Source organism: Danio rerio, chromosome 20 (assembly GCF_052040795.2).
Source record: "Danio rerio strain M-AB ecotype USA chromosome 20, GRCz13ab, whole genome shotgun sequence".
NCBI lineage: Eukaryota > Metazoa > Chordata > Actinopteri > Cypriniformes > Danionidae > Danio > Danio rerio.
The window spans coordinates 14,044,538-14,071,336 of NC_141040.1; the positions used below are offsets into that span (position 1 = coordinate 14,044,538).

At 43.8% G+C, this 26,799-nt stretch overlaps 2 protein-coding genes and 1 pseudogene across 3 annotated transcripts; 2 read left to right on the forward strand and 1 right to left on the reverse strand.

Annotated features, from left to right (window-relative positions):
* Positions 1–26,283, forward strand: LOC147839111 (uncharacterized). The gene is made up of 2 exons (XM_087298058.2): positions 1–2,557; positions 26,157–26,283. The coding sequence occupies exon 1, from the start codon at positions 55–57 to the stop codon at positions 1,192–1,194; it is 1,140 nt and encodes a 379-aa protein (XP_087154184.1). The 5' UTR covers positions 1–54; the 3' UTR covers positions 1,195–2,557; positions 26,157–26,283.
* Positions 4,061–11,605, reverse strand: LOC101887144 (uncharacterized). Its single transcript, XM_087299018.1, has 18 exons — positions 11,383–11,605; positions 10,478–10,864; positions 10,224–10,356; positions 10,031–10,096; positions 9,892–9,939; positions 9,431–9,814; positions 9,216–9,317; positions 8,908–9,140; positions 8,643–8,815; positions 8,457–8,550; positions 7,913–8,260; positions 7,693–7,810; positions 7,395–7,486; positions 7,055–7,172; positions 6,652–6,756; positions 5,996–6,163; positions 5,143–5,316; positions 4,061–4,936 (listed from the first exon to the last, which is right to left on the reverse strand). The coding sequence occupies exons 2-18, from the start codon at positions 10,625–10,627 to the stop codon at positions 4,689–4,691; spliced, it is 2,754 nt and encodes a 917-aa protein (XP_087155144.1). The 5' UTR covers positions 10,628–10,864; positions 11,383–11,605; the 3' UTR covers positions 4,061–4,688.
* LOC147839112 (uncharacterized) lies at positions 22,214–26,494 on the forward strand (annotated as a pseudogene). The gene has a single exon (XR_015518214.1). The product of XR_015518214.1 is annotated as an uncharacterized LOC147839112 (transcript).
* The last annotated feature ends 305 nt before the right edge of the window (positions 26,495–26,799 follow it).

Consider the following 26,799-nt stretch of genomic DNA (forward strand, 5'->3'; position numbering starts at 1 on the left):
GTCAACCGAGAAAAGAGCAAACTCGCCCCCGTGCAGAGGATTTCTTTTCTCGGGATGGAGCTGGACTCGATCACCATGGTAGCGCACCTCTCCGAGGAACGCGCTCGCCTGTTGCTGAACTGTCTGAGGGAGCTCGACAGCAAACTAGTGGTCCCACTGAAGTTCTTTCAGAGGCTCCTGGGGCATATGGCATCCGCAGCCGCCGTCACGCCGCTCGGGTTGCTCCATATGAGACCACTTCAGCATTGGCTTCACGATCGGGTCCCCAGACGCGCATGGCACGCGGGCACACACCGGGTCTCGGTTACTGCGCTGTGTCGCCGCGCCCTCAGCCCTTGGAACGACCCCTCGTTCCTACAGGCCGGTGTGCCTCTAGGACAGGCGTCCAGCCATGTTGTTGTTTCAACAGACGCTTCCAACACGGGTTGGGGGGCCGTGTGTCGCGGGCATGCGGCTGCGGGCCTCTGGAAGGGTGCCCAGCTGCATTGGCATATCAATCGCCTAGAGCTGTTGGCAGTGTTCCTCGCTCTCCACCGCTTTTTACTGGTGCTGGAGCGGCAACACGTGCTGGTCAGGACGGACAGTATGGCGGCGGCGGCGTATATCAACCGCATGGGGGGTATGCGCTCTCGCCGCATGTCTCAGCTCGCCCGCCGTCTGCTCCTCTGGAGTCACCCGCGGCTGAAATCGCTGCGCGCCATTCACGTCCCAGGCACGCTCAATCGTGCAGCCGATGCGCTCTCACGACAGCTGTTACGCCCTGGAGAATGGAGACTCCACCCCGAGTCTGTTCAGCTGATATGGGCGCGATTCGGGGAGGCCCAGATCGATCTGTTTGCTTCCCCCGAGAACGCTCACTGCCAGTTGTTTTTTTCCCTGACCGAGGGCTCTCTCGGCACGGATGCACTGGCCCACAGCTGGCCTCGGGGCATGCGCAAGTATGCGTTTCCCCCAGTGAGCCTGCTCGCGCAGTTTCTGTGCAAGGTCAGGGAGGACGAGGAACAGGTTCTGCTAGTTGCGCCCCTTTGGCCCAACCGGACCTGGATATCAGAGCTCTCACTCCTCGCGACGGCCCTCCCCTGGCGGATCCCTTTGAGAGAGGACCTACTCTCTCAGGGACAGGGCACCATCTGGCACCCTCGCCCCGATCTTTGGAACCTCCACGTGTGGTCCCTAGACGCGAGGAAGACTTAGGTAACCTACCGACTGCGGTGGTTAATACCATCACTCAGGCTAGAGCCCCCTCCACGAGGCGCGCCTACGCCCTGAAGTGGAGTCTATTCACTGAATGGTGCGTCTCTCGCAGAGAAGACCCCCGAAATTGCCAGATTAGTGTTGTGCTCTCTTTCCTTCAAGAGAAGTTGGACAGCAGGCTGTCGCCCTCCACTCTCAAGGTTTACGTGGCCGCCATCTCCGCTTATCATAGCGCGGTAGCTGGCGGCACCGTGGGAAAGCATAACCTGGTCATCCAGTTCCTTAGGGGTGCTAGGCGAATTAATCCATCTCGCCCCCCTCTCATGCCCTCTTGGGATCTCGCCCTCGTTCTCACGAGTCTGCGATCCGATCCCTTTGAGCCACTCGAATCAGTATCTCTAAGATTTCTGTCCCTGAAGACAGCTCTGCTGGTTGCGTTGGCCTCCATCAAGAGGGTCGGGGACCTGGAGGCATTTTCGGTCAGTGACTCGTGCCTGGAATTCGGGCCGGATTACTCTCACGTCATCCTGAGACCCCGCCCCGGTTATGTGCCCAAGGTTCCTACCACCCCCTTTAGAGATCAGGTAGTGAACCTGCAAGCGCTGCCCCCGGAGGAGGCAGACCCAGCCCTTTCTTTAATTTGTCCAGTTCGCGCTCTGCGCATTTATGTGGACCGTACTCAGAATTTTAGATCATCTGAGCAGCTCTTTGTCTGTTATGGCGGTCGGCAGCAGGGAAGTGCCGTATCAAAACAAAGATTATCCCACTGGATTGTGGATGCCATTTCACTCGCTTATTCGAGTCGAGGTCAGCCGTGTCCCCCGGGAGTTCGTGCACACTCCACTCGGAGCGTTGCATCCTCTTGGGCGCGTGCACGCGGCGCCTCTCTAACAGACATCTGTAGAGCTGCGGGCTGGGCGACACCCAACACATTTGCAAGGTTTTACAATCTGCGAGTGGAGCCGGTTTCCTCAAGGGTATTAGGTAACCCTTTGGTGATTGAGGAGACAACTCGGTAGGGTGTTGAAACACGCTTGCGGCGCCATTCTCCCTAACACGGAGGTACGTGCGCCTTTTTTATCTGTCAGTAAAGTTCCCCGTCAGGTGAGCCCTGCAGATTCCTCCGTGGCCCCCAGCACTGACTCAGCGGAGGAGTCACTTGCTGGCCCACTACGTTGTAGGTCTGCCCGCTGGTCAGCCCGCGTTTTGGGTATAGGTGCCTGCTATGCGTGATCCCCACTAGGCGATCCCATATGCTTATTCCGCCACGGTTAAGTCCCCCCCCTGGGCGGACCCGTGTCTTCCCTCTCCGCTAACCACTCTTTTGCTATGCGTACTCCCCCTTTTTAGGGCTAGTCCATAGGTAAATTCTGCCATCTATCCCCCCCTTGGGTAACGGATGGCCTCCGCAGCGTCCTCCCTATCGGGATTGCACGCTTCCCAACGTACTGTCATATTTCCTAGAATTATCTAGATGCTCACGACTTCCCAAAAAATATATCTAAATCCGTAAAACTTCTGTTGAAGTAGGATAAATTAGGGCCAGGGACACGTTGGAGGACCGCGCCCCCCATGATGTGGGTGCGTCACGCTTGCTTGACTATCTCCTCATCGGGGGTGTTGGTAAGGTGCAGTCATTATGGCGCTTTCCATATTCTCCCATTCATGGCACTGAAGTTCCCCAACCGAAGGGGAACGTTCGAGGTTACAGAAGTAACCCTTCGTTCCCCGAGGAGGGGAACGGAAGTGCCATATTCCGTCGCCATAATGACTGTCCCTTAGCTGTTTGAAAGTCTCTTCAGCTTAAAAGGATGGCGTCTGCTGGCTTCAGGTGTGCTTATATGCTGAGATAATTGCAGATGTCGCACACCTGCGCAAGCTTACGCTGCCAATTAATTTCATTCATTGGCCCGTTCAATACTCTCCAGATAAGCGGCTTCTGATCCGAATCCTCCCATTCATGGCACTTCCGTTCCCCTCCTCGGGGAACGAAGGGTTACTTCTGTAACCTCGAACGTTTTTCTAGGTGCAAAGTTAGGGTTAGAGTTAGGGTTGCGATCTCGTTAAGGTAATGATTACTCTAAACATAGAAAACGGATATGGTTGACTGAATCTGAGACTTACATGTAAGAGCAAAACAAAAAAAACACTTTATATCAGTAAGCGATTTTAATAGAGCTTAAATGATCGTCCAATAAGAGCGATTTCAGGTAGTGCTGTCCAGCCAATGACAACCCCGTTTAACTAAAAGACACATTGCACTCTTGCCCATATATGGTCATCTATGAGAAGAACAAGACGAATGTAGATTTCTATAAATGTAAAACAAATATTTACATTTCTTTCCATTAAATAATTTCAAGTTTAATGCTTTTCAATGATAACGGTGTTTTTATTAAAGCAACACATTTTGGCTTTCAAATATGTAGTCACGTCTGAAATTAATTGCTTCCTATGATTCTCTTTTATCATACCATAAATCATAGAGTGGAATTTATATTTATTTAAAAAAAATGACCAGCTATGCCAGTCTATGTAACAGAAAGTGTGACAAGTAGTTTTTTAGTTACATTTCAAGTTCAATGTCAATAAATGTTGTTGTTGGTGTATTTAATTTTTTTAAAGGCTAATTTACATACTTTAGTAAGTCATTTACTGTATAATAATATACTGTATCTTACAACTTTATTATATCAAGGTTCTATTAAATTATAAAATATGTCAGTCAGTATTATGTGTATCACTGTTTTAAAGTGAATGGGCAGATAATGCTGGTGCTGGAACTAGATAATAACAAACTCAAACTCTCTATAGGCCTACAGGCCTTATGATGATATGTACAAGTCATCAGAGCTACTTTCGTGACTGTTTGTCAACAAACAAGAGATCCATTTATTGTGCTTACAAGAAATACCTGACAAAAGGTTGTTTATACAAGAAAATACTCCTGCAATAAATTCTGCAGATAATGTAAACTAAAACAATGAGTTATTTTTTTTATATATATATTTCTTGCATTTAAAAATTTACAGTACACATTGCTCACAGGAATAAAATACAAAAAAGGTAAACATCATTTCAAATCATCCATGTGGAAAAAAGACTTACCGCTTCATTTGAATAAAAGCATGTGCTAAATAAAAATTTTTACAAGACAAATTTAAAGGCACACAAGGATTCAAAGACAAAAACAATATTTTCATATTAAAATGCCCAGACGTAGCATTTTCCCCCATGTTACCTAAAAAATGAAGGACAATTTGCAGCTCATGTAATCAAACAAATAAATCATTGTAGCTTGGAAATGTGACTCATATGGATTTCTCTCTAGATTACTCCTTGTACTGTTGTTTGCTCCTGATTTTCACCCTAGATTGTTTAAATATTTTTATAAATAAAGTTACATCATATCCAATCATCCATTACAGTTGGAGCAAAACTCTGGAGAAAAGCGCAGGTGTATCCTTTTTTCTCTCCTCTAAGCTTAGCTTAGCTTAGATTTCAAATGACAGTTCAGCGTTATCCACCTCCTCATCATCATTGTCTGAACTAAACTGGATATCCACCTCATCCGTTTCGAGAAAATCATCATCAATAATGTTCGCAGACTCAACACAATTGTTAAGAACACTAGTGTACAGTTGTTGAACCGAGGACATGTGGGTTCTGAGGTAGCACATTCTTTTCTGAAGTACAGAGTGAAGTCCTAAAACTCCTTTTTCAGAAAGTCCACAGTCAAGTTCTGTAACATAAAAAAGCACAATAATTACTCACTTCTTAAAAGTGTTCTACTGTAATTGTTTGCAGAAATTAAAGCAAAAGTGAACGTATTTAGAAGATGAAAGCAGTAGCTATTTATATATATAACCAGTTAGTTGAGCTTCTGTTAAAAACATGATTTTATGGTCATATTTTTGAAATATTAACAGAAAGGTATGAAAGACTTACTATTCCGTTCTTTATCAACATCGATGTTACTTGAAAGATCATTTAGAAGAGAATGGTCTCTTTTGAGGCATTTCCAGTGATTTCTGATTTCTTTCAGGACAACACACTCCTCTTCAGTAAGCCGGTTCAGCAGCATCAGTTGGTCAAATGCCTTTTTTTTGATGACAAGATTATCTGTGAACATGTTATCAAAAGCAGCAATGTCATCAATGGTGATTCCAACTTTTAAAATGTTAGTTATCTATATAAGTACACTTAGCAAGTTTTTACAAATCAGAGTTATGATGAATGTACTACACATTTCATTAATGACAACTCTCAAAAAGGGATTTTAGTATATTGATGGATGCTCAATTTTAGGGCATCACATAATTTGTTATGATATACAAGTTGCTAGCTGCAATAACTGATAAACAAAACGTATATATACACTGCGGAAAGCATATAAAACAACTTGGAACAGACAGATAGTGATTCTGACTAACCACTACATAAATTAGAGAAAAATTACAACAGCCAATAAGAATCAGAATATGTTTCAAGTTTTCAAGTCATTCATTCTGTTGTCTTTTTCCTCTTGTCTCTGTTCTTGTCATTAGTATTTATATTTAGCTCCGAGGCTCATGATTCACCTTTGGGCCAGTCTAGTCAAAAAAATAATAGTCCCCACTGAAAAGGTACAAATAAATTAAGGCCCCATCTTACTGTCCCCATGGACAGATCAACAACTTACTATATGTATGCAATAAATGGTATATTACATTTTTGAGGAGCCCTAATACCCACTGTTAACAGATAAGTGACACATAACCACAGGCCATACATCAAAATTTAAACTGATAGCAAGACATACCACGCTCATCCAAGACCCACGGCCATGCATAGCCCTCTGATGCCAGAATTGTGTCAGCTGACTGCAATTTCTGAGGTGCTGCCCTGTTGTATTCATCAATAGCTGCAATGAATTTAGCTTTTTCCTCCCAAATCTTTCTGCGGATTTTGTGTCTTCTCTTGTTTCCATCTTAAAAATATGTAATAAATATGAAAAGACAATTTAAAACCTTTTTCCCATCAAACTTGTGCTTTCCCAATTCTTATAAAACAAATATTATAAAATAATGCAACAATGTTAAAACAAACATGCAGACAAACCTTAAACATCAAAACTTTTGTTGGATTTTTGATGATTTAGAAATATAGGAAGAATAACTGCCATGTTCAGAATTCTCCAACATAGGCTCACTGAACATGTTCAGCCAGGTTATACAACCCTGATTACTGCCAACAGTCACCAACAGGAGTTAATCTTTGTATATTCAGCTATTAATAAAGACTACACCATCTCAGGCCTCAAAGCTGCCCACTTCTTTTTGGCCTGGACCATGGAAATTGACCATGTGTTTTAAGAAGCCAGATTTCAATACTCAGACAATCAGATCAATCAATCAGGTCAGATTAATCAGACAAAACCCAACAAATGTGTTTGAATAATATCTAAAGTTATATAACCTGATTGACGGTAAAGATCTTGCTTCCTCTGCCTGATGCTCACATAAAGCGACTCAATCGTCTTTTGGAGCCCCTGGTCACTGCCCATGTTCGCCTCACTTGTTGCTAAATTGTTGATAAGACATACATATGCACATCATGATTATATGAAAGGTATGGAATGTAATTTCAATAATAAACAATTTTACACATCATTACTGTCAGTTGTCTAAATTATGTCAATGAAAGGCTTAAAACTACTGCAGGGCAAAAAAATTAACCGTGATTAATTGCATCAAAAATAAGTTATGTATTTATGTATAATAAATGTGTGTGTACTGTTATGTCTTAAAATAAACACATGTATGATATATATATATATATATATATATATATATATATATGAAATACAAAATATACCTACCTGTATCAGCCCATTCCTGGATTTCTTTGCTCCAGGCTTTAAGCGTGTCATCTGTTATTGCCAATTCTGTCTTTAATGCAGTAATGTTTCTGGAAGCTTCCTGAATTTTTGCTTTTGTCTAATGAATGACAATACCATAAAGGTGCATGTATTAAAACAAAAATATAAGGGATATTTAATGAGCGTTTTAAAATAAAAGTAGAGTAGAACATTTTCATAACAAGTACACTTGAATTGAAATTCACTATGGTTTTCATGTTTTATAATGGATACCAAATTTGTTTGCAAAACAATTATTACATTTCCACCTAAGTAAGAGAGAAGTAATTTAGAAATATACCTTTTGTAATCTTCGGGACAACAATTTTGCAAGGTTCTCAATTTTGCGTTTATTCCATGCCATGGCCTGAATAGTAATCATGTCTGTTCTAGCTATATAAAAAAAAAACATAAATCATCAAAAGCTCACATTAATGTTGCATACTAGTTTTGTAGTTGTATCACACCTTTGTGAATGATATATAATTTGTCAAAATTTGAATAATAAAAAAAATTCATAATGAAATTCATTTTGTCAATCACTTTATCCTAAATCTGGCATTTGTGTACTTTGAATATGTTTGCAGTCATACAGTTACCTCCTTTGGTCATGTATTTACTGCATATAGCAGTTCTTGACAAGAAGCTGTTTACTTGTTCGACCTCTTCGCCCAGGGTGGTGCCTGCTCCTTCTTGGTTTCGACCACCCCATTTAATCTTGAGAGTGGAAGTGAAATATTTTACAGAATTAAACAATGTCAGACCATAGAAGCATCCAAGTCACAAACAGATACCTTCATGTTCTGGAAAATAGTTTACCTCACATTTCCAGGAGTGGGCCTTTGCATGCATAACTGACAGGAATGGCTTCATGTCCAGGAGAGGAGACAGCTCTGGACAGTCTCTAACTACTCTTTGCAGATATGGCCAGTACTTGCATATTACATCAGTGCACATGAACTGCACATTGCGTGGTGTCAGCTCCTTTTGTAGAAACATGGGATATGCAAATATTTCCCCTCTCATCATGTTCAAACTTCTTAGGAGCACACCATGCCGACAGACAGCTACCTCCATCCCCTCCTCATCCAGCTTGTTGTATTTCATTGGGACAGACTCTCGTGCTGCAGTCCATTGACTTGATCCACAAACACCTTTGCCAGATGACTTACCAAATGAGAACAAAGTAAAAGAAACATGAAGATTCAACAATGTAGTATTAAATTACATATGTGAATTTGTCTGTGTACAAAAATATGCTAACAGATAAACACATTTAAAAACATTTTTTTTTTTTTACATTTTTATTTTACTTTATTTGGCGATGAAAAATTACAATTGTTAAAGGAATAATGGAACTTACATGCTTTGTTTTATTATTAATGTAGTCCACGAACTTGGAAACATCATCATCCTCACAGACAAAGACACCCTTAAACAGGCCATGGTCTTCAGCTCTATAAAATAGATACACAACAATTTAATTAAAAGCTTTGGTATTGAATATTTTTTAGAAATGCTTTTCACACAGATACAGAAATTCACCTACCCTCTTTTGAAGCGATACATTTTCCTGTTGCCATCTACTGACACAGCTAGCATAAATGGAGAACAGGCTGGACAGTCGAACACTTTTAGCCCACAGAGCTGATCAATTTCAAACTGACAGTATCTCCACTCAAAAAAGCTTCTTTGAAATGCATCAGCACAGATCTTTCCATCCTAAAAAACAACAAAAACCATAAACCCAATAAGAAAATATTGCACTGCCAAAATTGAGAAAGAAATTATTCTGAAAATGTTTTAATTGATACTCGGCCAAAGAACTCTGTCCGCTGTTCCAGTAAACCGGTAAAAGACTGTCTGGACATTCCAGGAGCAGTCAGCTTCATGTGATCATAAGACACAAAGACATCTATTTTGTAAATAGTTTCGCAGCTTGCTGTGGCAGGCCAGTATCCAGAGCGGACCAACAGTGGAATGTTGGTTGTTCTGCTTACGTTACATTTTAAGCATTTGAATTCTGGCAAGCTGACATTGTAACGACCTATTGAAATAAAGTATATATAATACATTTATAATAGAAATATTAAACAATTTTTTTTAAATCCTCTCAGCTTACCATCAATTCCTATGAGAATTGCCTTTTTACCCTCTGACACCACAATGGAATCAATTGAACAGTTGCAAATTTCTTCAGGTGTCTCAAGGGGCAAAAGGCTATCTGGAAACAAATTTCAAACCTTAATATGATTAGCATTGCTGCATCATTATTGTAACAGAAATCTATACGATAAGTTTCAAGATTATGAACAAAAAGAAAAAACATATACATGCCTTTTTCTTCAAATAGAAATTGTCCTCTACTATCCATCTTAATCAAAGTACTTGGGGATATGGGCCTAAAGAATCCTTCCACATCAGTTTCACGGTTGTGAAGTTTTCTTTTGTGGAGCAAAATATCACACTCTGGACATAATAGCTGCTTGGGAATGCAGTCTTTACATCGTATGACAGATCGCTTCAGTAGGCAGTGCTGGCACTGCCTAATCTCGGTATATTCAGCAGATAATAAAGAATCCAGCATCTCAGGCCTTAAAGCTGCCCACTTCTTTTTAGACTGCTCAATGCGAATTGCCCATGTGTTTGAGGAAGTCGGAATTGAACACTTAATGTGATCAGTATCACCTAGCAGGTCCTCAATTTCTTGATGAAGAGTTTCTGTATTAGGAAAAAATAAATGCAATTATAGTGTTCATGGCAGTTGGTTAGACTGACCATTACAGAGAAATACTTACCAATGCTTTCCGCTGCTGCCCAAACAGTGTGAGCAGACAGTGATGGACCTTCAAATAAGAACAATGGAGCAAATGACAAAATAGTAATAATAACCATGCACGGCTAGTTACTTTGAAAATTGTTGGAGTTATTACTCACTATGATCAATGTCTCTTTGACCAGATCCCAAAGATGAAGACATACCTGCACTATTGATCACAGTAGCTAAAAAAAAAATAGATTTATATAATTATACATTACAGAAAATGTATGATGGTGCTACACATTATAAGAAATATGTGTGTGTCCACTACAATAATACACAATATGCTAAAATTTATTATAGCCATACCATCGCAAATGTTTGCCTTGGAAGATTTCTGCCTTCTTCGTTTAGGCACAAGATGACCAAACTGATCCCTCTCCACGAATGAAACTGGTTTGGGAAGGGAGCTGCAGGCACGTTTGGTCTTCTGTGTATTTAACTAAAAAGACATATATAGGATGTTAAGCAAAAACTTTGATATCTATTAACAGCTAACAAACTAAGATTTAATGAAGCTATTAAAATAATATAAAATAAATTGCTTGAAAAAAAAACATTACTGGTGGAAGGTTAAACGTCTGTAGAACTTGTTCAGCCTCCCTGGTAGCTGCTTCAAGTGCAGAATTTGCTGCTTTGCATTCAAGTTCCCTTGTAAGAATGGCAGCTTCCTCACATAACTGGTCAAAATCTGACTTTTGACAAGATGCCATATTGAAGAGAAAAAAAAGTGAAAATATAAATTGTGTATGTGTGTGTGTGTGTGTATGTGTGTGTGTGTGTGAGAGAGAGAGAGAGAGAGAGTGTGAGAAGAAGATGAGTATGAGAGAGAGAGTGAGTGAGAGAGAGAGAAATTGAGTGAGATTTTAGCTAATGATGGCTCTTAAAAGAGCCGTTGTGTTGTATTTAATGGAGTGAAGAATAGATGAATGTGATGAGAGTGAGAGTATCTGCAAGACAAAGCAAATAACAGTACTGTAAATAACTATACATAAGCATTTCCACATGTACAATACTATAATAATTTGCAAATAAATACTGCAACGTAGCAAAGTGCATTCTATTTTAAAACTTGCAATACAAGACTTTGATAACGAATACTACAGCATACTGTAGTATTGACTATTGGGAAAAAAGTACCGTGGTATACAAGCTTTTACCACAGTAACTTTGGTGTATATAATATACCCTAGTTAAAACGTGGTAAAGTATTGAGTAATTTGTTTACATTACTGCAGCTGTTTAGTTACCATAGCAACTCAAGAATCAACAAAACCGTTCGCTAGTATTTACTATAAATTACTATAGTATTTTACGCGGGTATACGTCACAAGGTAGAAACGCACAAAAATACAGACGCACAGATGACTGATGACATCCAGCAAACAATAGCATTAATTTCTTATTGATAAATTACTGCTAATGCACATATATAGAACATTTAGGAGCCGTGTTACAGTGTACTTACCAAGAAGTGGCATATGCAAACTGCAGTAAATATCGCGATGGTTTGCAAACGAGAAGAAAAAAACCCATGAGATGGCGCTTGATTAAATCGTACGAATTAGTACGAATTTACAGGTGATCTAAAGGCGGTGAATAAATCGTACGAATTCGTACGACCCAGCTCGTACGAATTCGTACGATTTAGCCACTTGGTTACTACGTACGAATTCGTACGATTTCGCTGTGAGATAGGGTTGGCTTTAACATGCTCAACACTGCATGAAATGTTGTCTAAAACAAAAAGAATGATGCTGTTTAGGTGCTAAAGTTGTTTTTATCACTTGGTGAATTAGAGCACAGAATAAGCTTTTCCCAGCCAGCAGAGAGGTCAAATTAAGCAGTAATGCAAACTCAGTCAGAGACACAGATTTTCACTTGCAACTTGCTTTAACATGTTCAACATTGCATGAAATGTTGTCTGAAACAAAAAGAATGATGCTGTTTAGTGGCTGAAGCTCTTTTCATCACTTGGTGAATTAGAGCTCAGAATAAGCTTTTCACATCCAGAAGAGGGCCCAAATTAAGCAGTAATGCAAACTCAGTTAGAGACACAGATTTTCACTTGCAACTTGCTTTAACATGTTCAACATTGCATGAAATGTTGTCTGAAACCAAAAGAATGAGGCCTTTTAGTGGCTGAAGCTGTTTTTATCACTAGCTGTATGAGACCTCAGAATAAGCTTTCCCAGCCAGCAGAGAGGTCAAATTAAGCAGTAATGCAAATTCAGTCAGAGACACAGATTTTCACTTGAAACTTGCTTTAACATGTTCAACATTGCATGAAATGTTGTCTAAAACAAAAAGAATGAAGCCTTTTATTGGCTGAAGCGGTTTTTATCACTAGCTGTATGAGACCTCAGAATAAGGTTTTCCCAGCCAGCAGAGAGCTAAAATTAATCAGTAATGCAAACTCAGTCAGAGACACAGATTTTCACTTGCAACTTGTTTAACATGTTCAATATTGCATGAAATGTCTGAAACAAGAAGAATGAGGCCTTTTAGGGGCTGAAGCTGCTTTTATCACTAGCTGTATGAGACCTCAGAATAAGCTTTTCCCAGCCAGCAGAGAGGTCAAATTAAGCAGTAATGCAATCTCAGTCAGAGACACAGATTTTCACTTGCAACTTGCTTTTACATGTTCAACATTGCAAGAAATGTTGTCTAAAACAAAAAGAATGAAGCCTTTTAGTGGCTGAAGCTGTTTTTATCACTAACTGTATATGAGACCTCAGAATATGCTTTTCCCAGCCAGCAGAGAGGTCAAATTAAGCAGTAATGCAAACTCTGTCAGAGACACAGATTTTCACTTGCAACTTGCTTTAACATGTTCAACACTGCATGAAATGTTGTCTGAAACAAAAAGAATGATGCAGTTTATTGGCTGAAGCTGTTTTTATCACTTGGTGAATTAGAGCACAGAATAAGCTTTTCCCAGCCAGAAGAGGGCCCAAATTAAGCAGTAATGCAAACTCAGCCAGAGACACAAATTTTCACTTGCAACTTGCTTTAACATGTTCAATAATGCATGAAATGTTGTCTGAAACAAAAAGAATGAGGCCTTTTAGTGGCTGAAGCTGTTTTTATTACTAGCTGTATATGAGACCTCAGAATATGCTTTTCCCAGCCAGCAGAGAGGTCAAATTAAGCAGTAATGCAAACTCAGTCAGAGACACAGATTTTCACTTAAAACTTGCTTTAACATGTTTAGTGGTGAATTAGAGCTCAGAATAAGCTTTTGCCAGCCAGAAGAGGGCCCAAATTAAGCAGTAATGCAAACTCAGTCAGAGACACATATTTTCACTTGCAACTTGCTTTAACATGTTCAATATTGCATAAAATGTTGTCTGTAACAAAAAGAATGAGGCCTTTTAGTGGCTAAAGCTGTTTTTATCACTTTGTGAATTAGACCTCAGAATAAGCTTTTCCCAGCCAGCAGAGAGCTCAAATTAAGCAGTAATGCAAACTCAGTCAGAGACACAGATTTTCACTTGAAACTTGCTTTAACATGTTCAACACTGCATGAAATGTTGTCTAAAACAAAAAGAATGATGCTGTTTAGTGGCTGAAGCTGTTTTTTCATTCGGTGAATTAGAGCTCAGATTAAGCTTTTCCCAGCCAGCAGAGAGCTTAAATTATGCAGTAATGCAAACTCAGTCAGAGACACAGATTTTCACTTGCAACTTGCTTTAACATGTTCAATATTGCATGAAATGTTGTCTGTAACAAAAAGAATGAGGCCTTTTAGTGGCTGAAGCTGATTGTATCACTTGCTGTATGAGACCTCAGAATAAGCTTTTCCCAGCCAGCAGAGAGCTTAAATTAAGCAGTAATGCAAACTCAGTCAGAGACACAAATTTTCACTTGCAACTTGCTTTAACATGTTCAACACTGTATGAAATGTTGTCTAAAACAAAAAGAATGATGCTGTTTAGTGGCTGAAGCTCTTTTTATCACTTGCTGTATGAGAACTCAGAATAAGCTTTTCTCAGCCAGACGAGGGCCCAAATTAAGCAGTAATGCAAACTCTGTCAGAGACACAGATTTTCACTTGCAACTTGCTTTAACATGTTCAACACTGCATGAAATGTTGTCTGAAACAAAAAGAACGATGCTGTTAAGTGGCTGAAGCTGTTTTTATCACTTAGTGAATTAGAGCAAAGAATAAGCTTTTCCCAGCCAGCAGAGAGCTCAAATTAAGCAGTAATGCAAATTCAGTCAGAGACACAGATTTTCACTTGCAACTTGCTTTAACATGTTTAACTTTGCATGAAATGTTGTCTAAAACAAAAAGAAGGAAGCCTTTTAGTGGCTGAAGCAGATTGTATCACTAGCTGTATGAGACCTCAGAATAAGCTTTTCCCAGCCAGCAGAGAGCTTAAATTAAGCAGTAATGCAAACTCAGTCAGAGACACAAATTTTCACTTGCAACTTGCTTTAACATGTTCAACACTGCATGAAATGTTGTCTAAAACAAAAAGAATGATGCTGTTTAGTGGCTGAAGCTCTTTTTATCACTTGCTGTATGAGAACTCAGAATAAGCTTTTCTCAGCCAGACGAGGGCCCAAATTAAGCAGTAATGCAAACTCTGTCAGAGACACAGATTTTCACTTGCAACTTGCTTTAACATGTTTAACATTGCATGAAATCTTGTCTAAAACAAAAAGAAGGACGCCTTTTAGTGGCTGAAGCTGTTTTTATCACTAGCTGTATGAGACCTCAGAATAAGCTTTTCCCAGCCAGCAGAGAGCTCAAATTAAGCAGTAAAGCAAACTCTGTCAGAGACACAGATTTTCACTTGCAACTTGCTTTAACATGTTCAACACTGCATGAAATGTTGTCTGAAACAAAAAGAATGATGCTGTTTAGTGGCTGAAGCTGTTTTTATCACTTGGTGAATTAGAGCACAGAATAAGCTTTTCCCAGCCAGAAGAGGGCCCAAATTAAGCAGTAATGCAAACTCAGCCAGAGACACAAATTTTCACTTGCAACTTGCTTTAACATGTTCAATAATGCATGAAATGTTGTCTGAAACAAAAAGAATGAGGCCTTTTAGTGGCTGAAGCAGTTTTTATTACTAGCTGTATATTAGACCTCAGAATATGCTTTTCCCAGCCAGCAGAGAGGTCAAATTAAGCAGTAATGCAAACTCAGTCAGAGACACAGATTTTCACTTAAAACTTGCTTTAACATGTTTAGTGGTGAATTAGAGCTCAGAATAAGCTTTTGCCAGCCAGAAGAGGGCCCAAATTAAGCAGTAATGCAAACTCAGTCAGAGACACATATTTTCACTTGCAACTTGCTTTAACATGTTCAATATTGCATAAAATGTTGTCTGTAACAAAAAGAATGAGGCCTTTTAGTGGCTAAAGCTGTTTTTAACACTTTGTGAATTAGACCTAAGAATAAGTTTTTCCCAGCCAGCAGAGAGCTCAAATTAAGCAGTAATGCAAACTCAGTCAGAGACACAGATTTTCACTTGAAACTTGCTTTAACATGTTCAACACTGCATGAAATGTTGTCTAAAACAAAAAGAATGATGCTGTTTAGTGGCTGAAGCTGTTTTTTCATTCGGTGAATTAGAGCTCAGATTAAGCTTTTCCCAGCCAGCAGAGAGCTTAAATTATGCAGTAATGCAAACTCTGTCAGAGACACAGATTTTCACTTGCAACTTGCTTTAACATGTTCAACACTGCATGAAATGTTGTCTGAAACAAAAAGAACGATGCTGTTAAGTGGCTGAAGCTGTTTTTATCACTTAGTGAATTAGAGCAAAGAATAAGCTTTTCCCAGCCAGCAGAGAGCTCAAATTAAGCAGTAATGCAAATTCAGTCAGAGACACAGATTTTCACTTGCAACTTGCTTTAACATGTTTAACTTTGCATGAAATGTTGTCTAAAACAAAAAGAAGGAAGCCTTTTAGTGGCTGAAGCAGATTGTATCACTAGCTGTATGAGACCTCAGAATAAGCTTTTCCCAGCCAGCAGAGAGCTTAAATTAAGCAGTAATGCAAACTCAGTCAGAGACACAAATTTTCACTTGCAACTTGCTTTAACATGTTCAACACTGCATGAAATGTTGTCTAAAACAAAAAGAATGATGCTGTTTAGTGGCTGAAGCTCTTTTTATCACTTGCTGTATGAGAACTCAGAATAAGCTTTTCTCAGCCAGACGAGGGCCCAAATTAAGCAGTAATGCAAACTCAGTCAGAGACACAGATTTTCACTTGCAACTTGCTTTAACATGTTCAATATATCATGAAATGTTGTCTGTAACAAAAAGAATGAGGCCTTTTAGTGGTTGAAGCTGATTGTATCACTTGCTGTATGTGACCTCAGAATAAGCTTTTCCCAGCCAGCAGAGAGGTCAAATTAAGCAGTAATGCAAACTCTGTCAGAGACACAGGGTTTCACTTGCAACTTGCTTTAACATGTTCAACATTGCATGAAATGTTGTCTAAAACAAAAAGAATGATGCTGTTTAGTGGCTGAAGCTGTTTTTATCACTTGGTGAATTAGACTTCAGAATAAGCTTTTCCGAGCCAGCAGAGAGCTCAAATTAAGCAGTAATGCAAACTCAGTCAGAGACACAGATTTTCACTTGAAACTTGCTTTAACATTTTCAACACTGCATGAAATGTTGTCTAAAACAAAAAGAAGGACGCCTTTTAGTGGCTGAAGCTGTTTTTATCACTAGCTGTATGAGACCTCAGAATAAGCTTTTCCCAGCCAGCAGAGAGCTCAAATTAAGCAGTAATGCAAACTCAGTCAGAGACACAGATTTTCACTTGCAACTTGCTTTAACATGTTCAACACTGCATGAAATGTTGTCTGAAACAAAAGAATGATGCTGTTTAGTGGCTGAAGCTGTTTTTATCACTTGGTGAATTAGAGCACAGAATAAGCTTTTCCCAGCCAGAAGAGGGCCCAAATTAAGCAGTAATGCAAACTCAGCCAGAGACACAAATTTTCACTTGCAACTTGCTTTAACATGTTTAATAATGCATGAAATGTTGTCTGAAACAAAAAGAATGAGGCCTTTTAGTGGCTGAAGCAGTTTTTATTACTAGCTGTATATGAGACCTCAGAATATGCTTTTCCCAGCCAGCAGAGAGGTCAAATTAAGCAGTAATGCAAACTCAGTCAGAGACACAGATTTTCACTTAAAACTTGCTTTAACATGTTTAGTGGTGAATTAGAGCTCAGAATAAGCTTTTGCCAGCCAGAGGAGGGCCCAAATTAAGCAGTAATGCAAACTCAGTCAGAGACACATATTTTCACTTGCAACTTGCTTTAACATGTTCAATATTGCATAAAATGTTGTCTGTAACAAAAAGAATGAGGCCTTTTAGTGGCTAAAGCTGTTTTTATCACTTTGTGAATTAGACCTCAGAATAAGCTTTTCCCAGCCAGCAGAGAGCTCAAATTAAGCAGTAATGAAAACTCAGTCAGAGACACAGATTTTCACTTGAAACTTGCTTTAACATGTTCAACACTGCATGAAATGTTGTCTAAAACAAAAAGAATGATGCTGTTTAGTGGCTGAAGCTGTTTTTTCATTCGGTGAATTAGAGCTCAGATTAAGCTTTTCCCAGCCAGCAGAGAGCTTAAATTATGCAGTAATGCAAACTCTGTCAGAGACACAGATTTTCACTTGCAACTTGCTTTAACATGTTCAACACTGCATGAAATGTTGTCTGAAACAAAAAGAACGATGCTGTTAAGTGGCTGAAGCTGTTTTTATCACTTAGTGAATTAGAGCAAAGAATAAGCTTTTCCCAGCCAGCAGAGAGCTCAAATTAAGCAGTAATGCAAATTCAGTCAGAGACACAGATTTTCACTTGCAACTTGCTTTAACATGTTTAACTTTGCATGAAATGTTGTCTAAAACAAAAAGAAGGAAGCCTTTTAGTGGCTGAAGCAGATTGTATCACTAGCTGTATGAGACCTCAGAATAAGCTTTTCCCAGCCAGCAGAGAGCTTAAATTAAGCAGTAATGCAAACTCAGTCAGAGACACAAATTTTCACTTGCAACTTGCTTTGACATGTTCAACACTGCATGAAATGTTGTCTAAAACAAAAAGAATGATGCTGTTTAGTGGCTGAAGCTCTTTTTATCACTTGCTGTATGAGAACTCAGAATAAGCTTTTCTCAGCCAGACGAGGGCCCAAATTAAGCAGTAATGCAAACTCTGTCAGAGACACAGATTTTCACTTGCAACTTGCTTTAACATGTTTAACATTGCATGAAATCTTGTCTAAAACAAAAAGAAGGACGCCTTTTAGTGGCTGAAGCTGTTTTTATCACTAGCTGTATGAGACCTCAGAATAAGCTTTTCCCAGCCAGCAGAGAGGTCAAATTAGGCAGTAATGCAAACTCAGTCAGAGACACAGATTTTCACTTGCAACTTGCTTTAACAGGTTTAACATTACATGAAATGTTGTCTAAAACAAAAAGAATGATGCTGTTTAGTGGCTAAAGCTGTTTTTATCACTTGGTGAATTAGAGCTCAGAATAAGCTTTTCCCAGCCAGCAGAGAGCTCAAATTAAGCAGTAATGCAAACTCAGTCAGAGACACAGATTTTCACTTGCAACTTGCTTTAACATGTTCAACACTGCATGAAATGTTGTCTAAAACAAAAAGAATGATGCTTTTTAGTGGCTGAAGCTGTTTTTATCACTTGGTGAATTTGAGCTCAGAATAAGCTTTTCCCAGCCAGAAGAGGGCCCAAATTAAGCAGTAATGCAAACTCAGTCAGAGACACAAATTTTCACTTGCAACTTGCTTTAACATGTTTAACTTTGCATGAAATGTTGTCTAAAACAAAAAGAAGGAAGCCTTTTAGTGGCTGAAGCAGATTGTATCACTAGCTGTATGAGACCTCAGAATAAGCTTTTCCCAGCCAGCAGAGAGCTTAAATTAAGCAGTAATGCAAACTCAGTCAGAGACACAAATTTTCACTTGCAACTTGCTTTGACATGTTCAACACTGCATGAAATGTTGTCTAAAACAAAAAGAATGATGCTGTTTAGTGGCTGAAGCTCTTTTTATCACTTGCTGTATGAGAACTCAGAATAAGCTTTTCTCAGCCAGACGAGGGCCCAAATTAAGCAGTAATGCAAACTCTGTCAGAGACACAGATTTTCACTTGCAACTTGCTTTAACATGTTTAACATTGCATGAAATCTTGTCTAAAACAAAAAGAAGGACGCCTTTTAGTGGCTGAAGCTGTTTTTATCACTAGCTGTATGAGACCTCAGAATAAGCTTTTCCCAGCCAGCAGAGAGGTCAAATTAGGCAGTAATGCAAACTCAGTCAGAGACACAGATTTTCACTTGCAACTTGCTTTAACAGGTTTAACATTACATGAATTGTTGTCTAAAACAAAAAGAATGATGCTGTTTAGTGGCTAAAGCTGTTTTTATCACTTGGTGAATTAGAGCTCAGAATAAGCTTTTCCCAGCCAGCAGAGAGCTCAAATTAAGCAGTAATGCAAACTCAGTCAGAGACACAGATTTTCACTTGCAACTTGCTTTAACATGTTCAACACTGCATGAAATGTTGTCTAAAACAAAAAGAATGATGCTTTTTAGTGGCTGAAGCTGTTTTTATCACCTGGTGAATTTGAGCTCAGAATAAGCTTTTCCCAGCCAGAAGAGGGCCCAAATTAAGCAGTAATGCAAACTCAGTCAGAGACACAAATTTTCACTTGCAACTTGCTTTAACATGTTTAACATTGCATGAAATGTTGTCTGAAACAAAAACAAAGATGCTGTTTAGTGGCTGAAGCTGTTTTTATCACTTTGTGAATTAGACCTCAGAATAAGCTTTTCCCAGCCAGAAGAGGGCCCAAATTAAGCAGTAATGCAAACTCAGTCAGAGACACAGATTTTCACTTGCAACTTGCTTTAACATGTTCAATATTGCATGAAATGTTGTCTGTAACAAAAAGAATGAGGCCTTTTAGTGGCTGAAGCTGATTGTATCACTTGCTGTATGTGACCTCAGAATAAGCTTTTCCCAGCCAGCAGAGAGGGCAAATTAAGCAGTAGTGCAAACTCAGTCAAAGACACAGATTTTCACTTGCAACTTGCTTTAACATGTTCAACACTGCATGAAATGTTGTCTAAAACAAAAAGAATGATGCTGTTTAGTGGCTGAAGCTCTTTTTATCACTTGGTGAATTAGAGCTCAGAATAAGCTTTTCCCAGCCAGAAGAGGGCCCAAATTAAGCAGTAATGCAAACTCAGTCAGAGACACAGATTTTCACTTGCAACTTGCTTTAACATGTTCAATATTGCATGAAATGTTGTCTAAAACAAAAAGAATGATGCTGTTTAGTGGCTGAAGCTGTTTTTATCACTTGGTGAATTAGACCTCAGAATAAGCTTTTCCGAGCCAGCAGAGAGCTCAAATTAAGCAGTAATGCAAACTCAGTCAGAGACACAGATTTTCACTTGAAACTTGCTTTAACATTTTCAACACTGCATGAAATGTTGTCTAAAACAAAAAGAATGATGCTGTTTAGTGACTGAAGCTGTTTTTATCATTCGGTGAAATAGAGCTCAGATTAAGCTTTTCCCAGCCAGCAGAGAGCTTAAATTAAGCAGTAATGCAAACTCAGTCAGAGACACAGATTTTCACTTGCAACTTGCTTTAACATGTTTAACATTGCATGAAATGTTGTCTGAAACAAAAAGAATGAGGCCTTTTAGTGGCTGAAGCTGATTTTATCACTTGCTGTATGAGACCTCAGAATAAGCGTTCCCCTTCGGTTGGGGAACTTCAGTGCCATGAATGGGAGGATTCGGATCAGAAGCCGCTTATCTGGAGAGTATTGAACGGGCCAATGAATGAAATTAATTGGCAGCGTAAGCTTGCGCAGGTGTGCGACATCTGCAATCATCTCAGCATATAAGCACACCTGAAGCCAGCAGACGCCATCCTTTTCGCTTCAGATCCTTTCTGAGTGAGTCGATGAGGGTTCCTCTTGCTGATCAGCACTTCAGAGCGAACGAGTGTGTCTCCCGGTCCAGAGTGGGTCTTCGCGGTGGCAGACGGTCGAGCTGGGTTACTCCCTTGCCTGCGGTTCTTTGGGTCCGGTCCTCCAGAGCGGTGCGTATAGTTGCAACTTTCCTAAAAGAGCAACACAGTCGTGCAGCACGTCCTTTTCAGGATGGCGCTCCGACTGTGCGTTTCTGGATGCGGGGGTTTCCTGTCTCCGGATGATGGACACGATCACTGCATTGCATGTTTGGGGGTCCAGCATGTTAATGCGGTGCTCGCGGGCGGTTCATGTCGTCATTGCGATGCCATGACCGTTGCACAGCTAAGATCGCGGCTAACTTTCGCAAGAGAGCGAGCCACCCCAGTTGCCTCCTCTTCTAAAAAAGCAGCGGGCGCTCGGGCAGATCTGAGGGTTTCAGCGGGAGCTAATCCGCCGCCCACGGGCTCGCGGACCTCTCGCTCCTCACGGCGCTCCATCCAAGCTTCGGGTGGTGAGAGTGATCCGTCTAACCAGATGGTAGCTCTCACACTCGCTGACACCGGAGATCAGATGTCCTCCGCGGCATCGGAGGGTGGGCTTTCACTGTCCGACGAAGATCCGGACCCGCTCGCCCCCTCCGGGCAGGTGAGCGCTGTCAAATCGGATCCTGAAGCGGACATGTTAGCCGTGCTTTCCCGGGCTGCTTCGGCCGTGGGGTTGGAGATGGTTTATCCCCCAGCTCCGCGGCCGGACCGACTAGATGGGTGCTACGTAGAGGACCAGAAGGCGAAGCCTTCGAAGCCTCTCGTCCCCTTCTTCCCGGAAGTGCACAGTAGGCTCACGCAGTCCTGGAGGGCACCTTTCTCTGCCCGTGCTGCGAGTGCCTCCGCCCTCACCGCCCTTGACGGCGGAGCTGCCAGGGGGTATGAGGCGATCCCGTCAGTGGAGCGCGCTATCGCGGTCAATCTTTGTCCGCGCGGCGCCTCTACGTGGCGGGGTTTGCCCCGCCTCCCGTCCAAAGCCTGTAGGTTGTCTGCCTCCCTCGGAGCCAGAGCTTATAAGGCTGCGGGCCAGGCTGCTTCTGCTTTGCACGCGATGGCCACCTACCAGCGCTACCAAGCGCAGGCGCTGGCCGAGCTGCACGAGGGCGGGTCCAACCCAAGCTTATTACATGAGCTGCGCACCGCGACCGACTATGCTCTTCGGACTACTAAGTCCGCCGCGTGTGCGCTGGGGAGGACGATGTCCACACTTGTGGTTCAGGAACGCCACCTCTGGCTAAACCTGGCCGATATGCGCGACGTTGACAAAGTTCGCTTTCTTGACTCGCCCATATCCCAGGCTGGCCTGTTCGGCGACACCGTCGGTGAATTCACCCAGGAATTCAAGGCGGTGAAAGAGCAGTCGGATGCGATGGGCAATGTCATCTATCGGCGTGGCCGTAAGCCCGCTCCGCCCGCCGAGCCATCCACCTCCGCTGTTCCTCGCCGAGGGCGCCCGCCAACGAGTGCTGCCCCGCCCCCGCCTGCGCCTCCGGCCAAGCGGGCGCGGCGTTCACCTCGAAAGCAGGCAGCCCCTCCTGCCCAGGGCGCCGTTAAGTCCGGTAAACGGACCGCGAAGCGTCCCTGAGACAGGCCATCCGGAGAAGAGGAAACTTGCTCTTTCCCCGCTGGAGGGCGGGGCCCCGATAACAACGGTACTTTTCAGTGCCACCAAAACATCAGTAAAAGAGCACTTTTTCCCTTCCCCGGATGTGACTGCACGAGTTCTGCCAGTCCGGGACGCGCTGCCTTCCGGCTCGCAGACTCTACGTGCTTCGCCAGTGGCTCACGAGCGCTGGGGGGACGGTCTCCCTTCCCTCAGCCCTCCAGCCCCCTCTCCGGAGTCAGGGTGCGGAGCCAGAGCGAATCGCTCTCCTCCAGCTTTTCCGCGGGACCCTCGTGCTTCCCGGATCAGCACACCCACTCCGCGCTGCCCCACCGCTGGTACGTCAGCGATTGTAGCGATGACTCCATTAGCGAGGGCTCTGCCTGCCTGGTTAGCGCGGGCCAGCCCCTCGCGGTGGCTCATACGCACAATCAGACTCGGTTACGCGATTCAGTTCGCGAAACGGCCCCCCAAGTTTACGGGCGTGTATTTCTCCAGGGTCAACCCCCTGTCCGCCCCTGTCTTGCGAGAGGAGATTGCTGCCCTCCTGGCGAAGGGTGCAATCGAGCCGGTTCCTCCAGCCGAGATGGAGAGTGGGTTTTACAGCCCATACTTCATCGTACCCAAAAAGAGCGGTGGGTCACGGCCAATCCTAGATCTGCGCGTTTTGAACCGCTGTCTGCACAAGCTGCCGTTCAGAATGCTCACGCAGAGGCGCATTCTCCAATGCGTTCGTCCTCGGGATTGGTTTGCAGCCATAGACCTGAAGGACGCGTATTTCCATGTCTCCATTCTTCCACGCCACCGCCAATTTCTGCGGTTTGCGTTCGAGGGTCGAGCGTGGCAGTACAAGGTCCTCCCCTTCGGGCTCTCTCTGTCTCCGCGGGTCTTCACCAAACTCGCGGAGGGTGCCCTAGCGCCCCTTCGGCTCGCGGGCATTCGCATACTCAATTATCTCGACGACTGGCTGATTTAGCCCACTCGCGGGAGCAATTGATTATGCACAGGGACGAGGTGCTTCGGCATCTCCGCCTACTGGGGCTTCAGGTCAACCGAGAAAAGAGCAAACTCGCCCCCGTGCAGAGGATTTCTTTTCTCGGGATGGAGCTGGACTCGATCACCATGGTAGCGCACCTCTCCGAGGAACGCGCTCGCCTGTTGCTGAACTGTCTGAGGGAGCTCGACAGCAAACTAGTGGTCCCACTGAAGTTCTTTCAGAGGCTCCTGGGGCATATGGCATCCGCAGCCGCCGTCACGCCGCTCGGGTTGCTCCATATGAGACCACTTCAGCACTGGCTTCACGATCGGGTCCCCAGACGCGCATGGCACGCGGGCACACACCGGGTCTCGGTTACTGCGCTGTGTCGCCGCGCCCTCAGCCCTTGGAACGACCCCTCGTTCCTACAGGCCGGTGTGCCTCTAGGACAGGCGTCCAGCCATGTTGTTGTTTCAACAGACGCTTCCAACACGGGTTGGGGGGCCGTGTGTCGCGGGCATGCGGCTGCGGGCCTCTGGAAGGGTGCCCAGCTGAATTGGCATATCAATCGCCTAGAGCTGTTGGCAGTGTTCCTCGCTCTCCACCGCTTTTTACCGGTGCTGGAGCGGCAACACGTGCTGGTCAGGACGGACAGTACGGCGGCGGCGGCGTATATCAACCGCATGGGGGGTATGCGCTCTCGCCGCATGTCTCAGCTCGCCCGCCGTCTGCTCCTCTGGAGTCACCCGCGGCTGAAATCGCTGCGCGCCATTCACGTCCCAGGCACGCTCAATCGTGCAGCCGATGCGCTCTCACGACAGCTGTTACGCCCTGGAGAATGGAGACTCCACCCCGAGTCTGTTCAGCTGATATGGGCGCGATTCGGGGAGGCCCAGATCGATCTGTTTGCTTCCCCCGAGAACGCTCACTGCCAGTTGTTTTTTTCCCTGACCGAGGGCTCTCTCGGCACGGATGCACTGGCCCACAGCTGGCCTCGGGGCATGCGCAAGTATGCGTTTCCCCCAGTGAGCCTGCTCGCGCAGTTTCTGTGCAAGGTCAGGGAGGACGAGGAACAGGTTCTGCTAGTTGCGCCCCTTTGGCCCAACCGGACCTGGATATCAGAGCTCTCACTCCTCGCGACGGCCCTCCCCTGGCGGATCCCTTTGAGAGAGGACCTACTCTCTCAGGGACAGGGCACCATCTGGCACCCTCGCCCCGATCTTTGGAACCTCCACGTGTGGTCCCTAGACGCGAGGAAGACTTAGGTAACCTACCGACTGCGGTGGTTAATACCATCACTCAGGCTAGAGCCCCCTCCACGAGGCGCGCCTACGCCCTGAAGTGGAGTCTATTCACTGAATGGTGCGTCTCTCGCAGAGAAGACCCCCGAAATTGCCAGATTAGTGTTGTGCTCTCTTTCCTTCAAGAGAAGTTGGACAGCAGGCTGTCGCCCTCCACTCTCAAGGTTTACGTGGCCGCCATCTCCGCTTATCATAGCGCGGTAGCTGGCGGCACCGTGGGAAAGCATAACCTGGTCATCCAGTTCCTTAGGGGTGCTAGGCGAATTAATCCATCTCGCCCCCCTCTCATGCCCTCTTGGGATCTCGCCCTCGTTCTCACGAGTCTGCGATCCGATCCCTTTGAGCCACTCGAATCAGTATCTCTAAGATTTCTGTCCCTGAAGACAGCTCTGCTGGTTGCGTTGGCCTCCATCAAGAGGGTCGGGGACCTGGAGGCATTTTCGGTCAGTGACTCGTGCCTGGAATTCGGGCCGGATTACTCTCACGTTATCCTGAGACCCCGCCCCGGTTATGTGCCCAAGGTTCCTACCACCCCCTTTAGAGATCAGGTAGTGAACCTGCAAGCGCTGCCCCCGGAGGAGGCAGACCCAGCCCTTTCTTTACTTTGTCCAGTTCGCGCTCTGCGCATTTATGTGGACCGTACTCAGAATTTTAGATCATCTGAGCAGCTCTTTGTCTGTTATGGCGGTCGGCAGCAGGGAAGTGCCGTATCGAAACAAAGATTATCCCACTGGATTGTGGATGCCATTTCACTCGCTTATTCGAGTCGAGGTCAGCCGTGTCCCCCGGGAGTACGTGCACACTCCACTCGGAGCGTTGCATCCTCTTGGGCGCATGCACGCGGCGCCTCTCTAACAGACATCTGTAGAGCTGCGGGCTGGGCGACACCCAACACATTTGCAAGGTTTTACAATCTGCGAGTGGAGCCGGTTTCCTCAAGGGTATTAGGTAACCCTTTGGTGATTGAGGAGACAACTCGGTAGGGTGTTGAAACACGCTTGCTGCGCCATTCTCCCTAACACGGAGGTACGTGCGCCTTTTTTATCTGTCAGTAAAGTTCCCCGTCAGGTGAGCCCTGCAGATTCCTCCGTGGCCCCCAGCACTGACTCAGCGGAGGAGTCACTTGCTGGCCCACTACGTTGTAGGTCTGCCCGCTGGTCAGCCCGCGTTTTGGGTATAGGTGCCTGCTATGCGTGATCCCCACTAGGCGATCCCATATGCTTATTCCGCCACGGTTAAGTCCCCCCCCTGGGCGGACCCGTGTCTTCCCTCTCCGCTAACCACTCTTTGCTATGCGTACTCCCCCTTTTTAGGGCTAGTCCATAGGTAAATTCTGCCATCTATCCCCCCCTTGGGTAACGGATGGCCTCCGCAGCGTCCTCCCTATCGGGATTGCACGCTTCCCAACGTACTGTCGTATTTCCTAGAATTATCTAGATGCTCACGACTTCCCAAAAAATATATCTAAATCCGTAAAACTTCTGTTGAAGTAGGATAAATTAGGGCCAGGGACACGTTGGAGGACCGCGCCCCCCATGATGTGGGTGCGTCACGCTTGCTTGACTATCTCCTCATCGGGGGTGTTGGTAAGGTGCAGTCATTATGGCGCTTTCCATATTCTCCCATTCATGGCACTGAAGTTCCCCAACCGAAGGGGAACGTTCGAGGTTACAGAAGTAACCCTTCGTTCCCCGAGGAGGGGAACGGAAGTGCCATATTCCGTCGCCATAATGACTGTCCCTTAGCTGTTTGAAAGTCTCTTCAGCTTAAAAGGATGGCGTCTGCTGGCTTCAGGTGTGCTTATATGCTGAGATGATTGCAGATGTCGCACACCTGCGCAAGCTTACGCTGCCAATTAATTTCATTCATTGGCCCGTTCAATACTCTCCAGATAAGCGGCTTCTGATCCGAATCCTCCCATTCATGGCACTTCCGTTCCCCTCCTCGGGGAACGAAGGGTTACTTCTGT